The following is a 27455-nucleotide window of genomic DNA, read 5'->3' as shown; positions in this document are numbered from 1 at the left end:
CTGAGAACACCACATCAGAATCGATTTTTTTTTTTCAATAATTCCAACCTTGAAATTCTCAATTCATTCCATTTGAATCTTACATAACTCATTAATGTAACTAATAATTAACGTCTTCTTCTTTTCCCAGCGCCAGCCACAAACCCGGGAGAGGTCCTGGACTTGGATGCTCCGACCGTTCCCAAGCCGGCTGGTTCCCCCAACACTAACGATCACGACGGAGCCAATTCGGAGAATGACAACCACCCAAACAGTCAGCCCAATTCAGACCAAGTATGTTTTCTACATTGCATTTTATTATGATATCTTGTAGATTTTAATTTAGGTTAAACCGTAGACATGAGAAACAGTAGACACGAAGATAAGGGTGAGGGGAACAAACCATATTGCGAGGAGCAACTGGTCAATAAATGAATCTGACAGTTTTGCAAATTCGGAAATAAAATCTGCTTACAAATTACTAGTCCTTTTTACAATAGCTCGCGAATTGCCAGCAGCAGTAATAAACGTTATTGCAAATTCCTAAAATCCCGCGAAAAGGTTCCGCTTTGTTTCCAAAATCGAACGTGATAAATTTGATCTGATAGTGGGCCTAGCAGAGTCCAGTATAAGTGGAGTAGTGCAAATGCATTGATCCAAAAGTCATGTATTGGCAATATGGCCACATTGCCAATACACAATGGTAAATCCCCCAATGCTGGAAGTTCCACGCATGGAATCCATAAATACAATATTTGTAGAAGGATCCACACATGGAATCCATAGATACAATATATGTAGAAGGATCCACACACTGTGTTACAAATCCTTTGCGACACATTTCCGTTAGTTCTCTATGTATTCTAGCAACTGTCGCATATTTTTCTGTTTGTTTTGTTTTTGTTTGAACAATTATAGTGATTTGTTTGTGGGGTACTATGCCATGTTGTGCTACCTCCTTCTTTAGCCAACGCTTCGGACAGCATTGCAGTGACAATCATCAGGGCAGATGTGTATTGACAACAATCTGAAACTGACGACGCTTAAAAAAAAAAGTGTAGTTTGACAAATTCAGATTTTTACACTTCTGCCCTGATGATGGACACTGCAATGCTGTCCGAAGCGTTGGCTAAAGAAGGAGGTAGTGCAACATGGCATAGTACCCCAAAAACAAATCCCTATAATACTTTTGGCAACAAGTTAACAAAATGTCTTTTCGCAAGCATAAAGATTGATGTTTGTTTGTTTTATGAAATACCTGTTTTAAATTTAGCATATTTAGTATGTATGCACTATTATCTACAGCTTTCACTAATTGTTCAATTAGTTTTTGGGTGAACAGAGTGTTGTATTATTATTTCTTTCACATATCACCACTGACAAGAACCTAATGTCAGCATGCTTTTACAATTCCTTTCTCACAGTTCAGGATGGTGTATGTTAGTGTTATTTTCACCCAACTTATGATGTTATGTCTGTCCGCAGCCCCTACCTCCGTCCAACCCGGCCTGCTGCTCCATGTGGTTCATCGGGCTGACCTTCCAGAAGACGGAGAACCTCAACGTTGACCTGCGCTACGATATCAAGAGCTTCACGGAGCTAGTGAACCGCCAGGCCGTGCAGATCAAGATGCTCAAAGACGGAATGACTATCGAGGTAACGATATGTATATTTTTGTTGAAATTTAATTTAAAAGGTGGTGAATTGTAACAAGGGAAATATGTCAGGGCTATTATTTATTATAAAGCAGAGGTTTAGGGATAGTTCCCGTGAGTACATTACCTCATTCCTTTAACAGTAACCAGGTCCCTTTCAAAAGTTCACCAGGGTTGTCATTAGATATGTGACTTTGTCTCCTGGTTGACAGGACACTGCCATCTCAGGAGGCACATGCAGTTGTTGGGAGTGGAAAACACCAACAGATGCAGGAAATGTGAAGAGGATGAAGAGACTCCAATTCACCTATGTCCGCTCTGTTGGGAACAAGGCTCAGATACCTGTGAAGACACATTGTAGAACCAGAAGACATAGCCACATATCTAATGACAACCCCGGTGAACTTTATTAAAGGGACCGGAATCCTCTTAACCTGTGGTGTATCAGGAAATTCCTAGCTTAATTTCCAAAAGCTCAAATTCCAAAATCAAACGTCAAGTGTCCACTTAAATTTTGTTTGTGTCGCATTGTATAAGTATATGTTAACAATTCTTCCAGATTTCAGTAGTTTATACAACTGTTGTTACTAATAATATTATTTTGTACAAGAAACCTGTAAATAAATAATGCTAAAAATATAATTATTCATTATGACGTAAAAATTTTGACATTTCTTAAGAAGTTAATTTTCATCACTTTTCTTAGGTGAAATATTATAAAAATTACATCAAAATAATGTAGATAAAACTATCTTTCTGATGATACCTCAAATCTATTAGTTCCACAATCAATTTATATCAAAAATAATGAAAGAAGACGCTTTGACACTAAAAACGCGGCAAATATTTCATTGGCATTCCACAGAAAAATTCTTTGTAAAAAATCTGAAACGCTAGAAGTCATTCCGGTATTTGCTGCGTAAAGAATGAGAATAGCCCAAGCGATTGTGACCTTGTTCTTCATACAAATTCTTTATACATAAGGGTCAAAATCGCACATAATTTTTTTTTTTTTTTTTTAAATTAGTAGATAATGTGCCGCACTCACATATGCAGTCCCGGGATACGACGGGTTAAAGGAATGAGGTAAAATGGGAGATAGCACAATGGGCCTTTGGCCTAAGTGCTCACGGAAACTACATGCAAACTGTCTCCGCCCTATAAATAAATAATGTCTCTGGTTCTACAATGTGTCTTCCCAGGTAACTGAGCCTTATTCCCATCAGGGTGGGACATTGGCCCCATGTTTTTTCCTCACTGAATTCCCTCAGTGAGTTTTATGAGTACTTCAACTGTCTCAATCCGAGTGCCCTCTCCCATTCCTTCAAGCTGCCACTCGTACGGCCGGCTCAGATCTCGCGTGGAGTGCCATCGCCCCTTTCCTTGATAGCTAGCTATCCGTCCACTCGTTTCCCTATAGAATACGTACATAATAATAAGGATAGATTGTAATCAGAAGGTTTTCGGTATTTGTTTTTCTGTCTGACAACAGTCCGCGCTCAACTGTCTGGAGCCAGTGGGCCTGTGGCATCCCCAATAAGGAAGTTGAGTGAAAAATATTTTGACTTATAAAAAATATGTTCATGTAGATCAAAAAATATCGATTCTAAATATATAAATATATTTCTATATTATTATTCTTAGAATTAGTTAAACGTTCTTGAAAAAGCATTCAATAGCAATAGACTATATACGCTCCACGATTGGTCGAAAGAATTCTGACGTCACATGTGTCGTGACTTGTACGTACAACGGATCACCTATGGTGCATCTCTTTCTATTACATGAGAGATGGTCGGTTTAGATGACTCTAGTCTCCTTCAACGGAAGCAATCTTCCGAACAGGCCTTCCATTGATATGCTTGGTGTAACTATAAGTGACCAGCTCAGGTACGGGGGCTCCATCGAAGCCAGAGTAAAGTTGGCCTCTCAGAAGCTGGGCGTACTGTACAGGGCCCGCAGATACTTTAATAGTACACAACTGCTCACCCTGTACAAATCGCAAGTGCGCCCTACTGTCGAATTTGGCAGCCATCTCTGGTCTGGAGCCCCAAAATACCTGAAAAAAACCCTTGACTCTGTGCAGAAACGGGCGGTCCGTTTGATAGATTCCCCAATCTTAACAAACGGACTGCAATCTTTAGAGCACAGGCGTCAGGTAGGTATGCTGTCCTTGTTCTATCGGTATTACAATGGAAGATGCTCTGAGGAACTAGCGTCATTGATCCCTCCGGTGCGTAGTCGGGATACACGCCAAACGCGCGCCCAACATTTGTACACAGTTGACACTTGTCACATGAGAACGGGTCGCTTCTACGATTTGTTCTTAAGTTCAACAGCTCGGCTGTGGAACGAACTGCCGGCCTCTGTGTTTCCTCCCTCCTACAACATGGGACTCTTCAAGACCCATGTTCACTCCTTCCTCTCCACAAAAAGACCCTCCACACAGCATCCCCAAAGATGACATAGGCCCTGAGGGAAATTATTTTCTTCAGGGCCTTCTGTGTGGAGTAAATATAAAATAAAAAAAAATAAAAAAAAGATGAGAGAGGTGTATAGGCCAAAGGTTTATTTGGGTTTGTCAAATATATGTACGTATTTGTTGTTATTATTATATGAAATGGATTTCTAAAGATACTTATTCGTATAGTGCTTTATAATAATATGTTGTTTATTGCATAACTTAGAAGTTTTTATTATTACACATGTCACATAACATGTGATACACTTCAGGCCGCCGGCCGCCCAGAAAAGTCTCACAGTGAACTGGGCTGTAAACCGTTATTTTACTTTTGGTCTTTACTTTTCTGCGCGGTGGTCCTGAATTCGCGCGGGGAACGTCAACAAGTAGCGACGGCAATACCGTACAAGTACCGTACCGGGCGGGAAAAGCAAATATTCTAACTTAAAATATTAATTTAACTATGAAATCTTAATCAATTTTCTTTTTTTTTTAATAACATCAATTCTAATAGACGGTTAACATTGGTAAAAAAATTACTGGAATTCCTTGTTGAAGAATTAAAATTTTTTCCATACAAAATGCTTAAGCGACGTGGTTTTCACAGTTTGAATGACGTCACACCCACACCCCGCCTCTTACCGCTCGGATTCCGCTCGTTTTGGCGGGCTTAATAAAATTTAAACTTTGAGAATTAATTTAATTATGAAAACAAACTTAAAAAAAAAAAAAAAAATACCAGTATTTAAGTTTGAATGCGAACATTGATAAAAAAAATAAAAAAAATGGACTCAACTTCCTTATTGGGGTATGTTGTGAGGCTGAAGGGAAGGAGATGGGAAAGAGAAAAGTTTGGAAGTACACAGTTACGTTTTGATTCTGATTGATCTTTTCACCATGGTCATACTAAGAGTGTCGCGCCACTTTGCTACATTATCTGCTCTTCATTCTGAGTAAATGATACTCTCATTAAATTATCCCAGGTGATATGATATGGTTCATGATAGAAGTGTTGCTTGAATTGGCTTTAACTACTTCAACTTCAATATATCCCATTTGAAAATGCCACTTATATGAGCGCCATTCATTATATAATAATAATAAATTATTGCGTCAATCCCGCAGGCTCGTCATGTGAAGCGCAAACAACTCCAGCAATATCTGCCCCCTTCTCTGCTGCGACGTGAACACAAATCTTCAACATCCGGCTCTTCCGCCGCTGGCCAGGCCAAGAGGAAGTCCGATTCGGCGGTCGGCAGCGCCAGCAAGCGCGTCAAGCGTGCGTCGGAATGCGTGAGTACTTACCCCCCTCAAGTTGAAGTTACGCAGCTGTACGACCAGGATGACTGCCGGAACAAGCTGGAACTGCTGTACAAGGAGCAGAACAGGGAATGGAGTCTGCCCGATACTCCCCGGACCAGGGCTTGTAAATATAAGTTGGTTAATACGCGGAAGGTTAATGAAAGCCCGGTGAAAAGATCAAAGCTTGATTGTTCCATTAATAAAAGTGATGAGTCACTTGTTAGAAGTGATGAGTCACTTGTTAGAAGTGATGAGTCACTTGTTAAAAGCAATGATGATACTCTTGTCAAAAGTGATGAATCGATTGTCAATAGCGATGCTTTAATTATCACAAGCGATGAGTCAAGTGTAAATTTGAGTACTTCAGAATGTGTTACGAAAGACGATGATTTAGAAATGGTAGTTGAGAATGTTCAAAAGTCTAATTTATTGGAAGTAACCGTGTCCGATGCGGAAAAGGTTGTTGTGGATGAAAATGTTTCTAATTTGAAAGTTGATGAAATGATAGAGCTTTTGACGCCTCCTGAAAGTGAGAAAGAAAATGTTTCAGAAGACAATAGTTTGCCCGAGTTTGAATCAATTAACTCCTCTGAAAATACTGACTCTAACAATAAAATTAGTGAAAATGTCGATAAAAGTACAGACGATGCATGCGCTTCTATATGTGATGATTCAGCTGGTTTAGAAAAGGCATTAAATAAATTATTAGGTACGGAAGAGGAGGAAATAGGTGATGATTCGGCAGAGAAATGCGTTGTTAGGAATATTAAAATACCAAACGTGTCGGAAGTCTCAAAGAAATCGTGGATACGCTGTAAGAAACCAGAAGATTTGTTCGAAATTAGTGTCGCACCTGCCCCCGAAAGTATTGCGAAAGAAGCCGCAAATGATAATGCAATGAATGTCGCCAAAGATGCTTTTAGAAATGATGTCCGTATAAGAAAACAGAATGTTGGAAACCAGACAGGGATTAACAAGAAAGTGGATTTGAATGCGATTTGTAGTGAACGAGGTATTTTTTCAGCACCTGATGTAGATCACTCAGAATTGGGTAGTAAGGCTGGTAGTGTTAGTAAGAAAGATTGTAAATCATGGGGACAAATTAAATCTGTAGAGCTTAATGCAAACAGCAATATGGACATGGAAGATGAATACGTCCTAAATAAGCCCGTTGTTAGTTACTCCAACACCACATGCAAGATCGAAGTCAGTTCAGGTAGTTTAGAATTCACCAGTTGGTCACAGATCAAGCAAGAGAAAGGCATTTCACCGCCTCTGATATCGGGCCCTAACAATGCACGACTGATTGCCGCCAAATATAAAAAGAAAAATATTTGGAATCTTACAGGCAGCAATCAGCGTGTTAGTAAGGGTTCTGGTAAATCAATGACGGATTATTCCACGGGGAACGCGATTTGGGAGAGGATTAAACGGGAGAAAAACAGGATTTCGCCTCCGGTGAAAAAAGAAAATTCGTCCAATTCTGAAAGCACTTCTGGAAGTGATATAGAAATGATTGATTGCGATGTTAAGAATGAGAGTATGGTGAAAGAAAGGGTTGTCACAGTTATTGAGAAGGAAGATGTAGAAGTGGCACCGCCGATAGATCTCTGGGATTACGTATATGATTCAACCGAGAAACGTAGCCCCAAAATTAAAAGCGAAAGTGATAAATCGGTTGTAAACGAGGCGATTGTTGAAAGTGCTATTGTTAGGAATAATTCTACTGTTGATTTGACGTCTACTGTTAAAATTGAACAAAATACTAGGGAAAATTATAATTACCGCTCTAATTTTAGGAATCAAAAGACTGATTATCGTAAGACGCGCTTCGGCAAAAATACACCGAATGGTTTTTCTAAAAATCAATGCAATGCGTTTAATAATAACAATGCAAATAATATTCAGTTTAATTCTTTCAGACAACATGACAAAGAACACTTCCCTTACGGAAAGAGCGTCAATTCTAACAATCTCATAGATCTTACTGGTGGTGATGATGATTCTGCGGAAATTACACCGCAAATTAATGTGTCCCATGACACAAACCACTATCCTAATAATCATGATTATAATAATACAAATAATGATAATTACTACTCCAATAATGCTGGTAATGCCAACTGCTTTTACGACTCAAATAACACATACTACAATCATAATAATTCGTATACGAATTCTAATAATGCTTACGCCAATAGTTACAACAATTCAAATAATTACACGTACAATAATAGTTACAATTCTCAGAACAGTGCCAACCAGTATTACAATAACGCCTACGAGTATAACGACAGCAATTACAATAGTAATAATGCTCATGTTAATATGAGTAACGCTAATAATAAAACTGTCAACAATCAATTATATTTTAATAATATTAATAACTACACTTATAACTATCAGCAATAATTTTCTTAAGTAAGAAAATTCTCTTGATTTTTTATTCCTATGGAATCTATTTGTATAATATATTATTATACCAATGTGTTTTGGGATGTTGGAAAAAAGAATGACACATCCCTACAAAATAGATCTACACATTTCTATCAACTTGTAATATCATTAAAAATCTAAATGATATTGCATGTTTATATCTTATATTCAATACCTTTGTCCCTATGGAATTTATTTGCCTATTTAAATGTATGTTCGTTTGGAATGTCTTATTATATTATGTGATTCTTTTTTTAAATGTATTTTAAAAAGTCCATTTCATTCTTTATTCCTATGGATTGTCTTATTATTTGTTCTTTTTATGTATTTGAAAAGCCAATGCAATACTTTGTTCCTGTGGAATGTGTGATTCCATTTTTAAAAGTATTTTAAATAGTATTCCATTCTTTATTCCTATGGAATGTCTTATTAAAAAGAAAAGCCAAAGCAATTCTTTCCTTTGCAATGTGTGATTCTATTTTTAAATGTATTTTAAAAAGTCTATTCATTTATGTATTCCTGTGGAATGTCTTGTTAAAAAAACCTAAAGCAATACTTTGTGTGATTCCATTTTTAAGTGTATTTCATAAAGGTTATTCCTTTCTTTATTCCTATGGAATGTCTTATTAAAAAAGCCAAAACAATTCTTTGTTTCTATGTAATGTGTGATTCCATTTTTAAATGTATTTTAAAAAGCTCATTCCTTTCTTTATTCCTATGGAATGTCTTGTTAAAAAAACCCAAAGCAATACTTTGTTCCTATGGAATGTGTGATTCCATTTTAAATGTATTTTAAATAGCTCATTCCTTTCTTTATTCTTATGGAATGTCTTATTAAAAAGCCAAAACAATTCTTTGTTCCTATGGAATGTGTGATTCCATTTTTAAATATATTTTAAAAAGCTTATTCCTTTCTTTATTCCTATGTCTTATTAAAAAAGCCAAAGCAATACTTTGTTCCTATAAATGTGTAATTCCATTTTCAAATGTATTTTAAAAAGCGTATTAATTTCTTCAGTCCAACATCGGTGACAGCCATCATACTAGATATTGGCATTCTCTATGTCTTATGACATTGCAGCCGGTTGGAATCGTTTCGGATTGCGGTTTTAGATCGTTTTTAAATCAATAATTAATTATAAATGAAAATAATAAAATTACACATTTATTTTACATATTATTACGATTCTTATTTGACGATAAGAATCGGAAAAATTAACATTGCACATTTTTAACATTATTCATACTTTGTGATAATACCCTATTCTTTATTCCTATGGAATGTCCGATTATTCGTGTCTCCTATTTTATGTGTTGTTTTAAAGCCCATGCAATTTTTTTACTTCTATGGAATACTTAATTATTTATTATTTTTTGATTCTATGTTTAAATATCATTTTTAGAGAAAATCCAATGCATTTCTTTCTTTCTTTGAAACACTTCCATTTTTAAATTGCTTTTCCGATTAAATTCTATTCTTAGGACGGGTTGTTTCGGAGAATTTGAACAATTCATCAAATTTCAACATGCATTTTTGCGTTCTGTGAAAGTCCTATTCAAGTTCTGTTATTATATCATTGTAGGCTAGTTGCTTGACAAAACTGAAATAAAAACAGAACGTTGAAATTTGATGAATTGTTCAAATTCTCCGAAACAACCCGTCCTTAATGTATCATTTAAAATTTCTATGTTATTCTTTATTCCTATGGAATATCTTATAATTAATTATGTGTTTGATTTCTGAAAAAAATCCCTTATTTATTAAATTCTTTTCTATTTTTTTCTATCATCCTTTCTAAACTTACGTTAGATAAACCAAGTGATAACATATTTCAAATAATTTTGCATCATATCAGGATTGGTTATTAAAAAAATTATGATTTTTCTTTCAACAAAAAATTGAAAAAGTTATTTATGAAAAAATACATTTTGATTCATGACACTTCTTATATATTTTGATACTGTTTTTTGATCTTGATATCTTATTTTGAATTTTCTTATCTTGATTTTTCTGACATTGTTATATGTTCACAATAAATCTGTCTGTCTATAATCAACATTCTTCCATTTTTACAAATGTTACGTCTCGTTTTTTCATGAACCTAAATATTCCTTCATACTAACGTTACATCTTTCATACTAACTTCCCATACTAACGCTGGATAACAAAAATTAAATATAAATGGTAAACAAACAAAATATAAACGGTATGAAAACAAATAAAATATAAATGGTATTAAAACAAACAAAATATAAACGGTATGAAAACAAATAAAATATAAACAAAATGAAACCAAATAAAATATAAACGGTATTAAAACAATTAAAATACAAATGGTGTGAAAACAAATAAAATATAAATGGTATGAAAACAACTAAAATATAAATGGTGTGAAAACAAATAAAATATAAATGGTATGAAAACAAATAAACTGAAATACACAAAATATAAACAATATGAAAACAAATAAAATATAAATGCTGTGAAAAATATGTATATATAAATGGTATGAAAACAAATAAAATATAAATGGTGTGAAAACAAATAAAATATAAATGGTATGAAAACAAATAAAATATAAATGGTATGAAAAAAAGTATATATAAATGGTATGAAAAAAAAGTATATGTAAATGGTATGAAAAAAATACATAATATATAAGTGGTATGAAAATAAATGTATATATAAATGGTATGAAAACAATTATTTCTCCATGAATAAATGTTTTCTCAATATAAGAGGTAATGAATGGAAATTCGTGCTACAATTGGTTTAGTTAGGTTATGCTAAGTGGTGTTAAATTAGGTTTTAAGGTTAGTTACTAGGTTAATTTAAGTTTGGTGATAAAGTTAAGTTACGCGTTAATTTAAATTAGGAGGTTAAGTTAAGTAAGGAGGTTAAGTTAAGTAAGGAGGTTAAGTTAAGTAGGAGTAGGTTAAGTAAGTGATAAGCACACACACATTCAAAGGGTTCTGAGAAAAGCAGAGTGATTTGATTGACACAATGCGAACCTTACTTACATGGATCAATTAATGCCATATGTCCTTTGTTTATACATTCTTTGGTCTTTTTCTTCTGCAAAAATACGGTAAGTTAATTTTAATTATCAGTTTTATAAATTGAACAAATAACGATATATGTTTTTTCTTTTATATTTTAGATGGAAGAACCTAGTCTCAACGATGACTCAAATTCATCGATGGGAATCGACGTCTCGTCTATCGTGAACAACGCAGAACCCAGCCCCGTCGCCACGGAACCTCCCCTACTCAATCTGATAAACCCACCGAACAACCAAACGAACCCGCAAAACAACAAACCCGTAACAATGGAAACCGACGATATCTCGTCTCCCATTAAAATTGACAAAATTGACCTATCCATGCAAAGTGATAGTTTGGAGAATAAACTTGACGATACTATATGTCTCGACGAACCCGCTATCGCAATCACCAGCGAATCGGCAAACACTATACCGATAGCGTCCTCTTAGCTCGACGATAGTAAACCGTATTTCATCCGGACGCCGTACAAGATACGCCGATTTCGCTCGTATCAGTGAAAGACAGATAAAAATGAACAATCTTTTATTATTATAATTCCCGTAGATAATAGTAATAACGGGAGATGTATCGTGGAAGTGTGCCGATCCACGACCAAATTGCACAGACTATCAAAGCGGCTATGCTATGAAAGTGTTTGGTGTACAGGTAGAAACATAGGCGCCTCCGTGCGTAGATGCGATTTGTGTTAGAAGTGTGGCGCGTTTTCATACTAATAACGTTTTGTGATGCATCTCCCTCGTTTCTATTATCTATGATAGTTCTGTAAATTACAATTTTACCGTTGAGCGTCGACAAAGACGGTTTTACTTATTTGTAATCAATTGACACAAATTTTTCAAAGTGTGACGTTTGCTTAGGAAGTGATGAGAAATTGATTCGCCCGGAAACGTCCGTAAGAAATTGATTGATGCTGAAATGATGTTGTCACAGATTGTTTGTTGTTGGATTCTGATAATGACATCAGCTCTCCATAATAGCGACCAAATTTGTAATCTAGGATTGAAAACACAACTCCGCTACTCAAATATGTTTTCTACATATATCTATCATGTTATTTTCATATTTTAAATCTGACCAAAAGTGTTATTGAAAGATGCATTCTCTACGAGTAGTGTGTACTGCGGAGTCAACATAAAACTCGCATTTCATCCCTCCTCTTATTCATCTCTCATCTTTCACCTCCCCATTGCTGGTAACCTCACAACATTCCCCGATTTGGGAATTCCCACTTGCTCGGACTCTAGTGGGGTATTCCCACAAAAAAAACTACACAAACATATTTCTATAGAAATATACGGGAAATATTGAGAAAACAGTGAAATACGCATTCACCTAGTGTGACTATGTTGACTGCACGCTGTGTACGCATATTTTGACGTAAATCTAAGGGATTTTGTGATTTGCAAAAGTGGTTGCTACAAATCGTGTTGGCTGGCATAAAATATGCATTCACTCAGGGCTATGTTAATCACCCATTGACATGAAAAAAAATATTTTGATTTGCGTATAAGTGGACATGAAAATAAACGAGGGGGTCGTAACGGAGTCAACTGTATTTTGGATATGTGACTCGTGACCTCCTTTCTTGTGACAAACAAATAAAAAAATAATGTGTTATGTGTTAAAAAAAATATTTTCGCCATTATTAATTACATTGGTATATTGTTCTTGTTTTAAATAACGATGGCGATATGTAACGATGACTGTGTTGCTGTTTTTCAAACGTCAGCGCCAATCTGACGCGTCGTACATCGGTGGAATGAATTTAGTAATAATTTAGTTTTAACGATAAAACTCTACTGTTTTTTTTTTTTTTATATTATATAACGGATATCTCACTCGGCAATTGGATTCTCTAGACACTGAATTACACTGCAAATTATTGCAAAAGTAGTTTCACAGTTATTGCAAGGGACATACAAAAGTGAATACATAATAATATTTAAACACTCCTTTGAAGTTAATTTAAGATAAATGTTTTTTTTTTTTAAACATGTGATATTCTTCTAGCGTCTTGTTTCTCTAGTAAAATCGATGATTGGATGAAAAATCTATAATCTATGGTTTATACAAGGTGTCCGGGGGCATAGAGCAGTAACTTTTGAAAGATGAAGATGATTTCTGTACAAAATGTCATGTTATACATCTGTAATGTGAGGGCAAACTTACTCTATTAATTCTGTGAGATTAGAGTGGCAATGTTGCACATCTGTGTTAACCTGCATCTATGGAGAAGAACAGAGTTTTATTTTTTTAATTATATCTAATTTTGAAATTTATAATCACTTGGTTTCATTTTTTTACGACCTTGCTCAGTGCTCACTAACGTGTGCGCTCTAATACCATCCATGCTAGAATTTTTTTGCGATGTGCTTTTAACCTTTATTCTTTGAAAACTGCAGAGGGCAAAATCAGAATTTTTATCTTACCTGTGCGTGTCAAAATTCATTTTTGTTCAGCGGCATCCCAAACACAGGTAATTATTTATTTGAAAACACCTTTTGATTAACATTTCTCGTGCAGGGTGTATCAGGTTTATGTAGAAATAATAAAACCAGTTATATTCGTATAAATGTTTTTTTTTTTTTTTTTTACTGTTTCCCAAAAGAGAGTTTTTTGTTTTAGATAAAGAGATAGCTATTCTGCAGAAACGTCTTATAAATATGAAATGTATATTTATAATATGATACGTTGTCTGGTAAACAGAAAACAATTTAAGTTTTTATTCTGATATTTGAGCAAAACACAACTGCTTACCCTGTACAATTATGTGCCCCACTGTTGAATTTGGCAGCCACCTCTGGTCTGGAGCCTCAAAATACCTAAAAAAAAATTGACTGCAGAAACGGGCGGTCTGTTTGATAGATTCCTCTTTAGAGCACAGGCGTCAGGTAGGTATGCTGTCCTTGTTCTACCGGTATTACAATGGAAGATGCTCGGATGAACTAGCGTCGTTAATGCCTTCAGCACCGGTGCATGTCGGGAAACATGCTTAGCGTGCGCCAAACATATGTACATGGTTGACATTTGTCACATGAGAACGAGTCGCTTCTACAATTCGTTCTTGAGTTTAACAGCTCGGCTGTGGAACGATTTGTCTCTTAACGACCCATGTTCACTTCCTCCTCTCCTCAAAAGGACCTTCCACACAGCATCCCCAAAGGTGACCGTGTGGAATTATTTTAAGGATTTTCGGCACCAACGTTAACGAGAATGAGAATACCAACTGGAATGGTTTCACCTTTTCAGACTGGAACAATTTGAACTCAATCTATGGTACAGATAGTATCTATGTTTGCGATTAGCGTTGTTGGTTGTGTACATTATTACATTATAATTTTTTTCATATGAAGCCCACGTATGTGATTTAGTCAAGTCCACGATGCGGTTGACGCATATGTGTGCGATCGGGCGGCACCCAAGATTCAAATCAAAATTTTACAGTATGGTACACAACCCGTATTAAAAATGTTCCTTATTCTTTACTCTCTTGACATCTGTTGAAATATTCAGGAAGGAATATCTTTACTTCATCCGGTACCTGAAACAACTAAGTCCCCAATTCTCGGCGGCCGGGATGCATCTCCCGCCATTTAGTATAAGAATATGTCTCTTGCGTTGTTTTTATTTACAGTGTAACTCGCTTAAGAAATTTTGTTTTTCGGTCCCTTGAAGTTCTATATAAAAAATACGATTTTTTCACACACATAAGAAGTTTTATCTGCTTCCCAAATACAAAAATTACAAATTTACAAATGAAAACTAGCGGAGAAATATACCTGAAAATGTTCCCTTTTTTTTGTAAAACCATCATAAAACCGAAACTACAGTTACAAAATAGGTACCTGAAATTAACCTTTTTTCAACAGTCATAAAATCTACAACTTTTTCGAAACAGATCATGCGATTTATACAGTGGCAGGTCGAGTGTGTTTGCTATGATAAAAAAAAATACAAAAGTATTGATGTTGTTGTAGGCAGAAATGATAAGATATTTTTTTATTAATTTTACTTGTGAGATTTAAAAATGCATAATACTGATAACCATGTGTAAAATACTAGAAAAAATAATCTTAATTTAAAAAATTGTCATATTTGGATCCCACTTAAGAACTTATTTTTATCTGGTCCCTTGGAAAACTTATTAAGAGAGTTTCACTGTATTTAATTTCGTATTTTGTCTCTATCATAAATTATGACTGTGTAATTTTAGTATGGGATGGTTTATATTGTGTTTTATATTATAAATAAAAAAAAAAATGTCAAAATAGTGCCGTGCACGGTGAATGTAAGAGCCGATTTGTTTAGCGGTGTAATAAGTTACTGCATATCACCCCCGGACACCTTGTAAGACAGAAATTGCAGCGCACGATTCTCTGCCTCGAAACTGTCTACTTCTCAAACATGTTATCATATTTGTGTTATGTAAACCATTTTTCATGCTCATAATGTGAAAATTCGTAATAATATAAGTATTTTTTTTATTTTATGTTACACCTCACAAGAGCACCCCTGACTTTACAGTGTAAAGACAGGGGAACTACAGGGTTTTTCAATAGGAGGTGTTATTTTGATATTCAATCGTAAAAGATCAATGGTTTCGTTGCTTGTGTGGCACGTAGCGCCGTCTTGTTGAAATTAAACGTTGTCCAGATCAATACCATCCAATTCCGGTCATAAAAAATCACTAATCATCTCTCGATAGCGCAATCCATTCACCGTAACTGTTGCTCCAGCCTCATTTTCGAAAAAGTAAGGTCCAATGACTCCGCCGGACCATAAACCGCACCAAACAGTCACACGTTGAGGATAGAGAGGCTTTTCAACAATAACGCTTGGATTTTCCTAGCCCCAGATGCGACAATTTTGCTTGTTGACGAAGCCACCGAGGTGGAAATGGGCCTCATCACTCAAGATGATTTGCATTTGATTCACTCAAGTGAATTTTAATAATTTCAATGCGTTGTTGAAGCGTGTGTCGTTCCATTTTTATTAATGGCGTAGTTTCTACTTGTCAAATGTCAAAAATGACAGCTTCAAAAGTAACATCTACCGAAATAGCGGGCTATTCAAAATAACACCTCTTATTGGAAAACCCTGTATATCGCCACCCGTTTGTGCAGTGTTGTGAGTCTGTAGGATGGGATTTATTAATCTGACCAAGATTATATGAAAGAGAAAAAGCTGTGATGTCTGCGTCTAGTTAACAAAGATTTCAATCCTCTTCTAGTTAAGTTCTCCATCGTAGCTCAGGCAAATAATTATGGTAGTATGAGTAATTTAAATATTGTCACGTTATTATTAGCAACCCGAATATGTTTGTATATTTTTCTTTAAATGAAATAATAAGTTTCTTATAAACGTGCAACCCACCTTCTAACTTAACTGAAAACACAATGTGTTAATAAAATTGACTTGCGCGATCTTAGTACATGGGTCGGCAGTCTTTTAAGTAAAAACAACCGTGTTGTCAAAGAAACGGGATAACATATCGTCACTTCAGTTCTATCTTGTCTTAAGGTCCCGTAATAAGCGTTCAAAGATGGTTTGAAAGGGAGATATGTTAGAGGGAGCGAGCTAATATTAAAAAAACGAAAATAATTAAGCAAGATAGGTGAAAAATTTAACAAAACACGACTCGTTTGAAATAGAGCAAAAATCTCTCGACAAATGTTTAAGTTGCATTTAAACATACGCTGAGAATTTTTTCATGCCTATAACATATTAAATAACAGAACAAAAGGTGTTTTTATAATTTTGGGAATTTCATATAATTAACGTTTCGGCATAACAAATGTATAGATATTATCTTCAAATGATTTAACGTGAAACTTGTTATAAATACGGAGGTTTAAGGTCTAAACAACGTTTTTGAGAAAATGATATTCATTGCATGGAAATTGATTTTTCACTCTCTGGAAAATTATTAAAGTTTTGTTAGTCCAATATCATGTTCTAATTTTTTTTTATTGTTATTTACCCAAAAGAAAAATTATGTTTTCTCACAAAATAAATCATATTGAATTTTAATGAAATTTGACGACACAACAAAATTCGTCAACATTGTGACGAAAACGTGAACGTAAATAAATAATTAAAACCATGAACCAAGAATAAACAAATTTAAAAAAAATGTTACCATTGAATGGTTCTTACTAGTATAATATTGAAATTGGACAAAATAAAATATTTGGTACGACAAGTCTTATTTGATGTTACAACAAGATAGAATATATTTCCAAAATACAGGGTGTCCATAAAAGAATGTCCCAGTTTCAGTGGTTTATTTATTTGACGATTCGACAATTGGGAATCCAAGTGGAATGTTACAACAAGATAGAAAATAGCTTTTGATGGAATTAATAATACATATGATAAAATAGAACTTATAAAACACTCAGATTTCAGCACATATGACAAAATGGCATTATTTACAGACACAACTAGGGCAGGTACAATAAAAAGAATCGCAACTTTTGGTAGAGCAGATCTCAAGCCCTAATGCCATCATTATAACTCATAAAAGATAATTTTCCATTGAGACGAGATAGAACTGGGATGACGAAATTTAACAGAGAGCCATATTTTCTTAGTGACAGATTTCAACGCAGAAATAACCAGTTGGTTTGATGACAAAATTATCAATTTACGTGGTGAAAAAAACTGGCTCGGAAAAAGCAGAGTTGGTGATGCTGATGCTGTTCAAGTTAAGGTTGGTTTGGCGGCTCCATCTCATGAGCCGCGGTCTGCTGACCCACTGCCTCAGTCTATGTAAAATTAGAAATGATTTATAAAAAAAATATATTTATTATGAATTTTCACAGTATGAGTTTGAAATAATAAGTTTAACAAATGCAGACATGATTTTTTTTTTTTAATTATCCTTGTAAAATCTTTGTTTTTATATATTTTCCAAAATGTCCAATTTACAATAAAAATTGAGTGTTATCTTAACTGGTTGATAAATTCAATTAATAAATTGAACTTAGTTTTGTTTTTTTTAAACATATATGTTATAATCGAAATACAGTAGAAATTTATTAATCCGGCACTATACAAAATAACAATACCTATTGTTATTTTCAGATTACTTACCTACTCTCTTGGGATTACTGTAATTTACAAATTGCTATAATAATTTTCGGATTACTATAATTTCATGATTATTGTAATTTTCTGATACTGTTATTTCCAGATTGCTGTTATTTTCTTATTGCATAATTTCTGGATTGTTGTAATTTTGTAATATATACATGTTCCTTTAGGATTACTGTATCTTCCGGATTTCCTGTAATTTTCATATTACTGTAAATGTGAACATGTTTGAAAACCTGTAATCGTTAGATTACTGTAATTTGCAGATTACTATAATAATTTTTCGGGGCGCTGTAATTTTAGGATTATTGTAATTTTCCCATCTCGACATGCCATAATTTTTTTGATAACCCCTAATCTTCGGATTACTGTAGTTTTTGATTACTTTAATTTTCATACTTATACCCTTTCTTTCTCAGAACTTCCTTTCCTTAAAAATACCCTCCACACAGCATCCCCAAAGATGACATAGGCCCTGGAAAATTATTTTTCTTAATAAATGTAAAAAAATCGTATCAATGTAATTTTCGTATTATGTATTTTTCCGATTCCTGGAATATCTAAATAGTACAAAACAAAGTCGATATCCACTTTTATTTAAAATACTACGCATCTCATCCTATTTATGATTTTAAGAAAACAGTAGCGCAATATCGAAGTAATCTCTTATTAACGAATGTTTTACTCAAACCTTCACTTCAGATAGTGCTGGATTACTGAGATTCTACCGTAACCACCGAAATGTTTATCTGTTACCCTCCACACATTATCCCCAAAGATGATATTGTAGACCCTGAGAAAAAATATTAAATTAGGTGCGTCACCACTACTCTGGATTTTGTGGAGACAAAATAAATTTATTTTTTAATTTACACGTTTATATTAATAATCAGGATGAAAAATCTTTCAATAATAGTTGTGAGCGACCCACAAACATAGGATTGTGTGTATTGGTACTGTGAAAAGTCACTGAGAAACAGCTTTTTGTCTTGCTTACGCCTACTTATTCTTGGTTAGCTAGAAAGGGACAACGCATGTATACGATCCTTGAATTTAAATATTAGAAAATTTTTGCAGTGTGAAGTCGAATAACATGTTGTACGCTCGCAATGCATCTTGTCAACTCGGGTTGCAATGGCTATAATACATAATGGTAGATTTTATTTTTATTATTTTTGGTTGTGCTTTTTCGATTAAGGGTTTAGAAAAAAAGGTTAAAATTTTTTATTTTTTTTTATTATTTATGTTTTGAGAGGTTCGGATGAGAAAGTGCCGCTGTCAATCTTTTGTCGATTTTCAATTTAGTTGTTAAAATGCTCACTTTATGTTCCTACACACTGCAATTGAATCGAAAGACTTTGTATGATGTATTAAAACAATTTTAAACTTTTATCCACACATTTTATTTATGACCGTTATACGGCCATTTTCAGACTGGTACAATAATTTAACCTTTGAAGTGCCGAACTCCCGCGACATAATAGCACTGCGTAGTGTTTAGTACGCGCCAAACTAACAAACAAGCTGATCTGAAGTTGATGCGATCAATTCTAACGCAGGTTCAGTCAAATACAAAGATTATCGCAGAGCAAATTAATTAGTTTATTAGGAAACAAATTGTCGTTTATTCCAGCTGTGAAGTACCTTCCACGACTCTTCGACTCCACGTTGAAGATTATCGAAGGATTTACTGAAACTAATTGATGAATCGGATTCAGAACCACCTTCTTTTATAACAAACTCATCTGTTAGGGAATCTATGGCCAGATCGAATGGAAAATAATGCATTTTAGTAGTTATTTAAAATTCAAATCGAGTATCCATTTGATGGCCGTTGTTGTTCATGTGAAAGTTTTTAGGTAAGAAAATACGTCAAATTATCAATTTTTTTAACATAACGGCTGTTAAAGTGCATTATTTTCAATTTTTGTTACTGAAATAATTGTTTCTCATTGTTACCTAAATTAAAATTAAATGTGCCTATGAACTGTGTCTCAGTTTTCTGTAAATTGACCAATTCCACTATTGATTTTATTGGGTCGACATAACAATGACCGTAAGCGAAAGAGAAAGGTGCATAAAACATGTACGACAGAGAAAGGCATAGGCAAATGCTGTTCTCTCTCTCCGCACACACCTCCTGCCGCCTTTCTAGACCTAAAAATCGCCTATCGCGACGTGATTTCTGTATCAATTTCAGCTTGGCTTTAATGTTTGGCTCGTACTGTACCGAGGGTAAAAATCGGTTCCATGATAACTCCTCAAAATGACAATTCAGCACACCTTTAACCTTTCCTTATCTGTGCTGTGTATTTACTACACATTGCTTCTAATAACTTTAATAACTCTATAAATATAATAAATTCTGGGTTCAGATTTTAGGTATTCCTCCGTTATACATTTATACACTGAATTAAAAAATAATATATTACATAGTTTTCAAATTCCATTAAAAATCGGAGTTTTTTGTGAAAAATCGGAAACAAATACACCAATACAATCAACCGTGTGATACTAATACGCGAAGAGTGTGCGAGGAAATGACACGCTATTGATGTCCCGCTTTAATTCGCTATACTGGAACATGAGACATTCACACTTCTGCAGTTGTAGTTTTTGATTTAGACCATCGATACCTATGACCGCACAGCTGTGTTTGTGCCAGCCGCACCGCTAGCCAGTTGGCCGTGAACCGTCGTTAGATGTGGACCCCTCGCACGTATCTTTAGCATCTGCCGATGGTTTTTTTCATGTTTTCAGCAATTAAATTACAATTATTATCACTTTTGATATAAAATATAATAAACATAATCACTATTTTTTTGATAAATTAATGTTTTTTAAAGACAAGATTTTATTTATACATAGCACAAAGGATAACAATTATTTTTATAAGCAATAATTGTTCGCCTGAAACACTCATCCACATTGAAAAAATCTCCTGATAAAAAATACATGACGCCAACGGGACTCGAACCCGTGTCCATTCGATTTCCGGTCGAAAGCTCTGACCACTGAAAGAAATAAAAAATAAGAAATAAGCCCCCATAGCTCAGTGGTCAGAGCTTTCGACCGGAAATCGAATGGACACGGGTTCGAGTCCCGTTGGCGTCATGTATTTTTTATCAGGAGATTTTTTCAATGTGGATGAGTGTTTCAGGCGAACAATTATTGCTTATAAAAATAATAAACATAATCGATTAGCTATGAATATTCATACTTTTCCGATATTAAATCGCTTATTTTGAGATGTGTATTGACTACACAGCACCGGAACGCGTGTATTTTTTTAGCACAGAAGGGAAAGGTTAAAAGGTGATATAAAATCATCAAAAATATGTAACCTATTTAACCTAGATTTTGTTTCATCACTTTTCATATCTTAACACTTTTTATATGTGTTGAATTGTCATTTTGATGAGTTATCCGCTCACCGTAAAAATCTTACAAAGTATTGTTTTCGGTTTACAAATTTATCATATCCAACGGCTACTTGCAGCACTTGAGAAGTTTAACTGAAGGCTGAAAATGGTAACGGACATAAATTATTATTTTTTAATTGTATTAATAAATCATTAAATTAGAATTGTCGGTAAAAAAATAGAAATATTTTCTTTTAAATACTTTTCTTATACGAGTGTAAAAAAATATTCATATTCAGTGCTATAAAATGTTTTTTTTAGTGATTAAATTTAATTTAAAACACTTTCTATACCACATTATATTTTAAAAGTTTCTTTGTATGAGCGTTGTTTTATTTAAAACACAACAGAAAACTGTTATAACCACTTTAAATCTTTGACTGCTGGAATTGAGTTTATTTTGAATTGTAAATGTGTATCTACATTTTAGAAAATGCTTTATTCATGTGACTGGAAGTTGAACTCAAGATAATCCTCTAACCACTGAGCCATTGCGTCAACCTTCAGATCTGCCGTGTTTCTCTACTATATTGATCTTGTTTTTGTAATTATTATAAATATTATTTTTTAAGCAATTTTGCAGAAATATTAATAGTTTCAAAAACATGCAGTGGAGAAATACAGCAGGCCTAAATGTGACAAGATAGCTCAGTTGTTATAGCAGACACCTTAATAGGTGAATAGATTTTTTTAACGGTACAATATCCAACATCAAGTATGTAATTACTGATTTGTAGCCAAGTTGTCCAAAGCTTTTGGGTTCGCACTCAGGTTCAATAATCCAGCCCGAGTGCTTCATCATTGCACAAGCAATATTATTTACAATGATCGTAGCACCAGGAATTCAAATTTTATCAGATCATTTGTAACCTAGAGGATTATCTCTGTATTTTGAAAACAAAATTTACCTACTTTTATGTAAAACAATTTTAATATATTTTTTAATTCAAATTGTCTAAGCTCATTCATTATCCACTTGTCAAAGGTTTAAAAGGGGATATATTATTATTAAAGTGGTGAATTTTACACACTCAAATGTAAAAAAAAGATATTTGTGTAGTTTTTTTATAGCATTTACTCAAATGTAGATTTTCGTACTGCGGCAGTTTTGCACCTAGGTCCTTGCTATGTCTAATTAGGATGTATTTGCGATTTAATGTAAATATTATTAAGGATTCTTTATATTTATGATTACATTTAATTTTAAAAAAAAAACTGTATTAGTGAAATTATTACACATGCAACAAAAAAATTACCAATTTTTTGTCCATTTATATTGAAAAAAATAAAAATATATAAAAAAAAAAAATTATGAAAAAAAAATTATAAAAGTATTTTTTGTTTTTTTAAACATTGCATCTCTTTTTCGTTTATTTTTGTAGTAATTGTAGAGTAATAATAATCAATATTTTTTTGACAAGTTCGAATAGTGTTATTGGAGAAAGAAAGATTTGTAAAAATTTGCAATTAAAACATTATACAGGGTGTATCAGCTTTTTACCCAACATATTTTAACGATCATATTTGTAAAATGTTAATGTCATTTTTCTGTCTGATGATTTCTTCAATTAAAAACTAATATTTTTCTGTCACGTCGCCATTGATCACACTGCCACACGTCGTTGCAACGGATTATACAGGGTGTATCGGCAAGTACCCGACAAACTTTAACCAGCTATTCCTCAGCACATTTGGAGTAAAAAATGTTATGGGCGCTTTGCTGTCCGGTAACATTTTTTTTCCATTAAAAACAAAAAATAAATAAAAAATCCACACTCCGTCACTGTCATTTGCATTGTTTCTCGTGTTCAACAGCTGTTATTAGCAAGTGTGACCAAAAGTGTCCTCGCTCTTTCGTACACACTAAATAATAATAGTTAAAAATGAGACGAATGGTGCCGTGCCATTTCGTTGTGATTGTAAAAGCGCGCCAACGTAGGTACGTACGTACGTTATTCAACGAAAATCGAACAAAATATTGCCAGATGGATTTTCAAACTTTGACAAAGGATAAAACATTGGTGACATGTGGTGAAAATATGAATAATAATTTTTTTATTAAAAAAAAATGTTACTGGACAGCAAAGTGCCCGTAACATTTTTTACTCCAAATGTGCTAAGGAATAGCTGATTACAGTTTGTCGGGTACGTGCCGATACACCCTGTATGTTTCGCGTTCCGTCTCGTCTGTACGTTGCTACTGGAACAAGACAGAGTGCATATCACGTTATGCGCTAGGTTACACCCAGAGGAAACGTATGATGGAAAAATACATACTTATTTTTAAATGAAAAAAAATGTCTGCGGAGATTACAATGACTTGTACATTTTTTACTGCCTAGGAATCGCTTGTTAAAGTCTGTTGAGTAAATTCTGATACACCTTATATAGTAAATATGTATTCGTATACATGTATAACGTAATTTATAGTGTATAGCTTTGGGTATTACTGATCTAATACTTTCAAATATCTAACTATTTTCTTGAACATATTTATCAATTTGATTATTTTATCTAGAATCTAGGTGTTAAAAGGTTTTAAGTAAATCTGCGACATCAGTTTTCTTTCAAATCGGTGTAGACGACACGTCTAGGGATTTTTTGTTCAGCGGTTTAACAATTTTTGTTATTTTTTTTTCCCTCAACAGTTTCGATATTTTCTATGGATATGCATAAATTTATCATTATACGTAGAAACATTTAAAACATTTTAATTTTGAGAATCTTCAGTTTCTCCTCATTTGTCAGCAAATTTCCAGACATCGTATAAAATTAATTCAGTAAGACATTAAGTCATTCAGATTTACGCAATTTACTGTAAAACTAAGTAATACGTAAGTTACTGTAATACAAAGTCATTCAGATTTACATAAGTTACTCTATTACAGTGACCCGTAAGTTACTGTAATCCAAAGTCAGATTTATGCAAGTTACAGTAATACAAAGTCATTAAGATTTACGCAAGTTACTCTATTGCAGTGATATGTAAGTTACTGTAATCCAAAATCATTCAGATTTACCCAACTTACTGTAATAAGAAAGTAATTCAGATTTACGGAACTTACTGTAATAAGAAAGTAATTCAGATTTATGCAAGTTACTGTAATACAAAGTCATTCAGATTTACCCAACTTACTGTAATAAGAAAGTAATTCAGATTTACGCAAGTTACAGTAAAACAAAGTAATTCAGAGTTACGCAAGTTACTGTGAATCAAAGTAACACAGATTTAAGTAAGTTACAGTGGAACAAATTAATTCAGATTTACGTAAATTACTGTAATACAATATTGCTAATGGTTAACGGAATATAAATGAATTGTAGATTAACTATTTTTGCAAGTTTTGCATGAAATTAATTCAGGACGGGAAGAAATAAATGACAAAGGGGGGGAAAACGATTATTTATTAAACGAGATTTTTATTGTACACTAATATAGAAGATTAATGAACGATTTGTTTTTAGATAAGTTTCTCCAAATAATTCCAGAGCGGGTTTTGCAAATCTACAAGTGACGTTGAACAACGTAATGCGTTTTCTTACGTGAACAATCAATATTTCATTGAAGACAATATTATAACCTCTCGAATGAAAAATGTTAAACAGAAAAAGTTTCGATTGCATCTGGGAATTGAACCAAGGACCTTGGAATTGGCCTTGCCGGGGCATTGTTCTAACCACTGGCCAATTCGACCATATCAACTTGCGACATTTTTAACTGTATCATACTTCGACTAATAACTACAGAAATTTTCTTATTAGATAATCTATATTTCATTGGCCCGTGAGTCAAAATGTCTTTCGTGATATGGCGATATTAGTTTTCTTAGCTCACATTTCTGTCGTAGTTTTTTTAACGTAGACGTTTCGTTACACACTTTACAAATGGATGAATTAATGGAGCGGGTTATATAAGTTGCGCAATTAGAGTTGATGCAACAACACACACTTAGAATTGTGTGTATCGGTGCGTTTTACAAATATGTCATTTAAAAACAGCATATTTTGTCTTACTTAATGGGTCTCCTGTGACAAATGTTTTTGTTTACCGTGGCTGTAAAAAATAAAAGCACTGGCTATGCCCCAGTGGAAACACAAAAAAACAATTTTTTTGAAAATATTTTGGTGCATTAAACCCGCCATTGTTATTGCGTATAGTAAAAAGGGACAACACAGTGTTACAATGTGTTTTTTATTATCACACATGCTAATTTTGGTTGTCTGTGATGTACGTGGGGTGAAATAATTTTTTCACATTTTATGACCTCAAATTTGCTTTGAATTTAAATGTCATTTTCAAAATTGGAACTGATTGTTCAGATAAGCTATGAAGTAGGTACCTACCTACAGTCAGAAAATTATTTTATTTTTTAATAATTAATTATTTTTTATTTGAAATGTGTTTTTCTTTTGTTTAAATATTTGAAAGATTTTGTGATTTTTAAAGTTTACGGTTAACGGTGTTCATTCGAAAGGTAAATTTCTAATTACTTGTCAACAAAAAAAAACATAATTATATAATGAAGAAAAATTGACAATATTTGTTTTGGAAGGCAAATATATTTTTGAAATACTTTCAGCTTTACAAATTCTACAATTATAATATCCCGTGATTTTTCATCGGTCTGTGCTTGGATGTATGTATATTAAAAAAGAATTCAAATAACAAGTTGGAAGCGTGCTGTATGCAGGCAATGCATCTATGTGAGTATTGTGTTGGACTCAACTCTGGTTGCGATACTTAAGTCAGGGGTCACCAGAGACAAAATGTTTTCAAAACATCCGACAAAAAATTAGGTCGAGGCCACAATGTTTTGTTTCTGACGGCCACGGAAAACGATAACATGTGGCCCCGCCCCAATTTTTTTTTTTTTGCTATTTTGAAAACATTTAGCCACAGGAGACACGCCTTTATACAAACAATTTGTAGTTGTAAATTGGTGAATTTTTTTTTCAAATTGGTATTGATTCTTGTAGGAATTTTCCATTTGGTGGACTGTATGACTAAGAATATATATATTTTGATTATTATTAATTTTAAGTACGGAGAATATTTTTCTTGTTCTGTGGTTTTTAAATTTGATCTTAGATTTTCAGATTTGTAAAAACTTGGATTGTAATGGCCTCGCATTGAGCCAGGTATGTATATTCACTTTAAACTGATAAAAATAAACACAAAATTGAACCAATACTTTCTTTTATTTCTGACTTACTCTCAGTATTGCCCTGGTGACCACCATTCGAAATGCCGCATAATGATTATGAATACCTTTAAAGTTAGCATGAATTAGAGGACTTGGGTTGGAAATAGTGCCATGCGTACCGTTGGTCGACTGATGAGCTAGACCAGAGGTTCCTAAACTTTTTTGCCCCGTAGACCACTTGCCAAATTTTTTTTTTTCCGTAGACCCCCTGCCTGCCGTATATTGAATTTTCCTAAAACTATTAATGTCCCATGTGATAATCATTTATTTTTTTAGTGTAAATATTCCCTTCCCTTGCCTGCCCAACAACCGGGTGACGGTATAGTTGCTCTGTCTTTACATTGTGCAGACAAGGGCACCCTTGTGAGGTATTATACCAAATGAAAATGAAGCAGGATAAGCAACGGGAATTTCTTTCTGTAGCTGGTCCTACAGAACTGCCCCTTAAGTTCTTTGTCAGTGCTTATTCCGGTCAGTTCTTGTCACATGATATCCGATTCTTCAACGTTGCATTTCCATAGTCAAAATGTCCTCAAACTTAGTTTTGAAGTCTGTGTGAAGTGCATTTAAATGTTGAACGTCATTATTACTCAGGACGTTTTTCAAAAAAAAAGTTGGGGAACTAGGAAAATTCGCGGCTTCTAATGTGCAATGTTTTGCTTGAATATATTAATTCTGACGAGAAAAGGAACATAGACTCTATTGATATACCTCAATTAAAAACTTTACGAAATATAAAAATACAAATATCAAATAAGTAATTTCTCAGTCTATTATATTTGTGAGGTCTATTGTGTCATTTACGGAACTCCTAAATGTTGACTTGAGTTAAATG

General features: G+C 33.8%; 1 protein-coding gene across 1 annotated transcript in view; it reads left to right on the top strand.

Annotated features, from left to right (window-relative positions):
- Positions 1-26605, top strand: part of hrg (poly(A) polymerase hiiragi) — a 40587-nt gene extending 13982 nt beyond the window's left edge. The window contains exons 10-13 of the mRNA XM_089649608.1: positions 131-273; positions 1465-1635; positions 5221-5388; positions 10995-26605. Coding sequence (XP_089505734.1) covers positions 131-273; positions 1465-1635; positions 5221-5388; positions 10995-11327 — 815 coding nt within the window. The 3' untranslated portion in view covers positions 11328-26605. The remainder of the gene's footprint in view (positions 1-130; positions 274-1464; positions 1636-5220; positions 5389-10994) is intronic.
- Positions 26606-27455: the final 850 nt, after the last annotated feature.

This window comes from Hesperophylax consimilis, chromosome 30 (assembly GCF_061612785.1).
Source record: "Hesperophylax consimilis isolate HC1 chromosome 30, BYU_Hcon_1.0, whole genome shotgun sequence".
Taxonomy (NCBI): domain Eukaryota; kingdom Metazoa; phylum Arthropoda; class Insecta; order Trichoptera; family Limnephilidae; genus Hesperophylax; species Hesperophylax consimilis.
This window is presented reverse-complemented; position numbering and strand designations above follow the sequence as displayed.